The sequence below is a fragment of the Diorhabda carinulata genome, chromosome 2 (assembly GCF_026250575.1).
Source record: "Diorhabda carinulata isolate Delta chromosome 2, icDioCari1.1, whole genome shotgun sequence".
Taxonomy (NCBI): Eukaryota; Metazoa; Arthropoda; class Insecta; order Coleoptera; family Chrysomelidae; genus Diorhabda; species Diorhabda carinulata.
The window spans coordinates 2,114,628-2,119,927 of NC_079461.1; the positions used below are offsets into that span (position 1 = coordinate 2,114,628).

General features: G+C 30.0%; 1 protein-coding gene across 1 annotated transcript in view; it reads left to right on the plus strand.

Annotated features, from left to right (window-relative positions):
* LOC130903897 (mucin-2-like) overlaps positions 1–5,300 on the plus strand; it is a 56,803-nt gene that overhangs the window by 29,229 nt on the left and 22,274 nt on the right. Inside the window, exon 2 of the mRNA XM_057816266.1 lies at positions 411–471. Coding sequence (XP_057672249.1) covers positions 411–471 — 61 coding nt within the window. The remainder of the gene's footprint in view (positions 1–410; positions 472–5,300) is intronic.

Below are 5,300 nucleotides of genomic sequence, written 5' to 3' on the forward strand. Positions count from 1 at the left end.
AATATTTTATGTACCTATTTATTAAAAACACATAAATTTGGCAATTTTTTTAAATAATATTAATATAAACACATTGATATAAATAATTCCATTCATAATAATATTTGTACAAAAATTATTAATGACTGTTGTTAATTTGAAAAAAAATTCATACTAGATAAATAATAGATATTGAAACTGTCATCAAGATACAATTTCTTCTATTATTTCTGCAGTCTGTTTGCCGGTTTGCTAATAAAATCCTCAGCTTTATATTAGCTTCGAATTGATGTACGAGGATTATCTGAAAAGTTTCCGATCTTACAAGGAAATAAGACTTTCTCATTTTTGTAAATAGTCTTGTTCAAATAATATAATATTTAAGATTACATGCCAGAATTAATAATAATACTATTTTTTTCTATTTTCAGACGGGTATCTGTCGATGGTTATTTCTATTGGTTTCATTGGCAACATGGCTGACATTGACGAGTAAGTTAAACATTGTAATTGAGTTAAAATTTTGAAATATATGATAATAGCGTTGTTAAACACTGTTTGGGTCACGGAAAGCTGAATTATCTGGAAAAAGTCGCTTGGAAATGTTTTATGAATGTCCAAAAATTCTTAGAAAAAATTACAGACTTAATCAATTTGCTTTTAATTTCATACAAGGTTTTGGAATGTTATATGTCTTCAAAAATACATATCCTGCATTTCCATCTGGATTTCTTCTCCGAGATTTTGGGTGCTGTACGTGACGAACAAGGCGAAACTTTTCATCGCGACATTTCCTTGATAGAAAATCGCTATCAAGGAAAAAAAGTCCAGAAATAGCTATTTATTGTACACTAGCCGACGAAGGAAAAGGACTGGCCTTGCGATTTATTTATGGTCATCGCAAAGACCAGACGTATCGGAAATTGTAAATGTTTAAAATCGAAAAATTGACAATTTTTGGGGTAATTGCACCTTGCAAGTAAAAATAACAATATTTTTTATTCTGCATAAATATATATTGCTTAAAAATATCGATACGGTATTTATCGATATATTTTTTTGCTTTGCCCATCCCTAGAATATCAATTGGTTGTCAAATGTCAAATATTATAGTTGCGTTCAGAAATTCAATTAGTGACAAAACTCAAGATTCGTCAAACTACATATATTTGGTTGTCAAATGTCAAATATTATGGTTGCATTCAGAAATTCAATTAGTGACAAAACTCAAGATTCATCAAACTACATATATTTGGTTGTCAAATGTCAAATATTATGGTTGCATTCAGAAATTCAATTAGTGACAAAACTCAAGATTCATCAAACTACATATATTTGGTTGTCAAATGTCAAATATTATGGTTGCATTCAGAAATTCAATTAGTGACAAAACTCAAGATTCATCAAACTACATATATTTGGTTGTCAAATGTCAAATATTATGGTTGCGTTCAGAAATTCAATTAGTGACAAAACTCAAGATTCATCAAACTACATATATTTGGTTGTCAAATGTCAAATATTATGGTTGCATTCAGAAATTCAATTAGTGACAAAACTCAAGATTCATCAAACTACATATATTTGGTTGTCAAATGTCAAATATTATGGTTGCGTTCAGAAATTCAATTAGTGACAAAACTCAAGATTCATCAAACTACATATATTTGGTTGTCAAATGTCAAATATTATGGTTGCGTTCAGAAATTAAATTCGTGACAAAACTCAAGATTCATCAAACTACATATATTTGGTTGTCAAATGTCAAATATTATGGTTGCATTCAGAAATTAAATTCGTGAAAAAACTCAAGATTCATCAATCTACATATATTTGGTTGTCAAATGTCAAATATTATGGTTGCATTCAGAAATTCAATTAGTGACAAAACTCAAGATTCATCAAACTACATATATTTGGTTGTCAAATGTCAAATATTATGGTTGCATTCAGAAATTCAATTAGTGACAAAACTCAAGATTCATCAAACTACATATATTTGGTTGTCAAATGTCAAATGTTATGGTTGCGTTCAGAAATTAAATTCGTGACAAAACTCAAGATTCATCAAACTACATATATTTGGTTGTCAAATGTTAAATATTATGGTTGCGTACAGAAATTAAATTCGTGACAAAACTCAAGATTCATCAAACTACATATATTTGGTTGTCAAATGTCAAATATTATGGTTGCATTCAGAAATTAAATTCGTGAAAAAACTCAAGATTCATCAATCTACATATATTTGGTTGTCAAATGTCAAATATTATGGTTGCATTCAGAAATTCAATTAGTGACAAAACTCAAGATTCATCAAACTACATATATTTGGTTGTCAAATGTCAAATATTATGGTTGCATTCAGAAATTCAATTAGTGACAAAACTCAAGATTCATCAAACTACATATATTTGGTTGTCAAATGTCAAATATTATGGTTGCGTTCAGAAATTAAATTCGTGACAAAACTCAAGATTCATCAAACTACATATATTTGGTTGTCAAATGTCAAATATTATGGTTGCGTACAGAAATTAAATTCGTGACAAAACTCAAGATTCATCAAACTACATATATTTGGTTGTCAAATGTCAAATATTATGGTTGCATTCAGAAATTAAATTCGTGAAAAAACTCAAGATTCATCAATCTACATATATTTGGTTGTCAAATGTCAAATATTATGGTTGCGTTCAGAAATTAAATTTGTGACAAAACTCAAGATTCATCAAACTACATATATTTGGTTGTCAAATGTCAAATATTATGGTTGCGTTCAGAAATTAAATTCGTGACAAAACTGAAGATTCATCAAACTACATATATTTGGTTGTCAAATGTCAAATATTATGGTTGCGTTCAGAAATTAAATTCGTGAAAAAACTCAAGATTCATCAATCTACATATATTTGGTTGTCAAATGTCAAATATTAGGTTGCGTTCAGATGTCACAAACAAACATGATGTTTCAATGTTTTCCCATTTAAATATTATTGTTTGGTGGCCATAGTACGTTCAAAATTATGTTGTCCATTGTTTTTATACATATTTAATAACTCTCGATTATTTGTGAGTCAATAGAACGAAGGCCATTCTTGGAATATTTGTATAATCGGTATATAATTTTAATGGCATGCAGACAATTAATCTTAAGCTGAATCGTGAGTTGATAAATGTGCTGTTGGCCAAACCTTTTCGCTTATGTACTTCATACACTAGATTTTTTCTAGTTAAATCATTTTATACCGTCAACTACGTTAATAAACTCGAATAATTTTAATGTCACTTCAATTATCTTGCTTCAAACCACGCAGGCAAAAAACTGTTGTTTTGCTTAATTATTTTTCTATGATCCTGACTCCCATACCAACCTTGGGATACGAGTGAGTTCTGTGGTTGTTACTGTCCAGAGTTCTTCGCTTCCAATTGAATTAAATATTATACAAACGTAGAGGTTTTAGTTGTTGCAATTTATCATAAAACCCAGCTGATTAAAATATTATTCTCAATATTAACCAAAATAACTATATTCATATAAGAGTTTGAAGTAACGTTTTATTTTAGAAGTTCGAAACGAAAATTTTGATAAACTTTAAGAGAATTTCAATAAAATGACATTTTGACGTGTCTTGTTTGTAAAATATTTCATTTGCTATGAACTGTTCATTCTGAATACACTGTTTACACCACCACTACACCAACACTCACAATCACTCTGTCCGATGCGCGTTTCGAAAACCAAGTTATCGTCTTCAGAGACTGAAAGTAAAACATTAAAGTGATTTTATCGATTTAACAAAAACTGTCAGGCACTTTCAAAGAAGATAATTTAGAAATCAGTTCAAGATAACTCGATGGAAATGTATTGAAGGTTATAGCTGAAGAGGCAAAAATTCTTGTTAAGAAATCAAACTTTCCTTGAATATTAAGAATAGAAACTCGTCAATTTTGAGGTTAAAAATCGGGAAGCAAATATTCAAAAGTAATTTTTGAAGAGGAAAAATGAAGGTTATAGTTCCGAAACATTCTCAGGTCCAAAATGGGGTATTTTTGGTATTTTTCCCCTCGTGGGGATAATGAATTTAACGACTTATCGTAAGACATTGAAAAGCTTCGTGTTGCTATTAAAAAAAAGACGTAGAATGCCGAGTAACCGTCTTTTCGCTTTTGGAAATAACTAAATCATCCTTCCTACAGTCTCGATCTAACACAAAGTGACTACCAAAGTTCATAGTTATAATAGTGGGTCGTCATGAACTGTTTCGTCGGTTTGAACTTTTTGAAGTTGCTGGGGAAACTGTGTTCGCACCTCGCCCGCTTGAGTTACTGTTCTAGATCACTGAGTACATAATTACAAACTAAATAACAATTTACGGTCAAATTCAATACGTATAAACATGTTAAATACATAATTTAGATTACCTGAGACTAATGGTAACAATATCTAAAATAACTTTCAAATGTTTAACAAAATTATCAATGTTATTTTGGTTTTTTATCGACCTTGACCTCGCGTAGGTTCAACTTAGTTCATATTGGTCTTTTTTTTAAATTTGGGGTTAATATCCACCACAATGGCATGTTAGATACCGTGTTTAATCGAAGCGGTTGAAGATTTATCTATGGGCGCCTTAGGTGCTTCCAATTAATAGCTTTAGGTCCATTGTGTGAGTTACCAGGTGTGAAAACAACTCCTAGTAACCGGGGCTGGTTAATGAACTTACAAAGTAACTTAATACTCTCTTAAATCGATCAACTGAAATGATAGTTGTATCTAATGAATTCTTTTTTATTTTTCCGCAAATAATAAATATTATTCTGCGAGTATACCACAAATCACGTTTGACTGCATTATCACCATGTGGTCAACTTTTATTTCCGTCAAACTTGGAGAAATGTTGGAAAACTCGACCGCACTAAATCAACATTTATTAAACGTCGCTTTATCCTTCAATAATTCAAATAATTGCTTGAGTATCGTGAAAATTTGTGCATTAATGAAGCGTATAATAAGATAATGCAACACTGATTTTTATTTTGTTACCGTTTACAAAAGATAAATTTTTATCTTGCGTATATTCCCAAAAATCATTCGAATTCAGTGCTTCGAACTGCTAAACTTTCATATGACACGTTTTCCCTTAGTCTTGTAACGTTTTTCGTATTTATTCACACTCTTTCTATTCGTTCTCAATTTATTTACACTTCACTTACAATAATTTACTTATAAATATCACTTGAAAAATTTTTCCGACTACTTTCACCTATTAATTCTTTTCGCTACGATTATTTATTTAAAAATAACTAACTACGTTTAC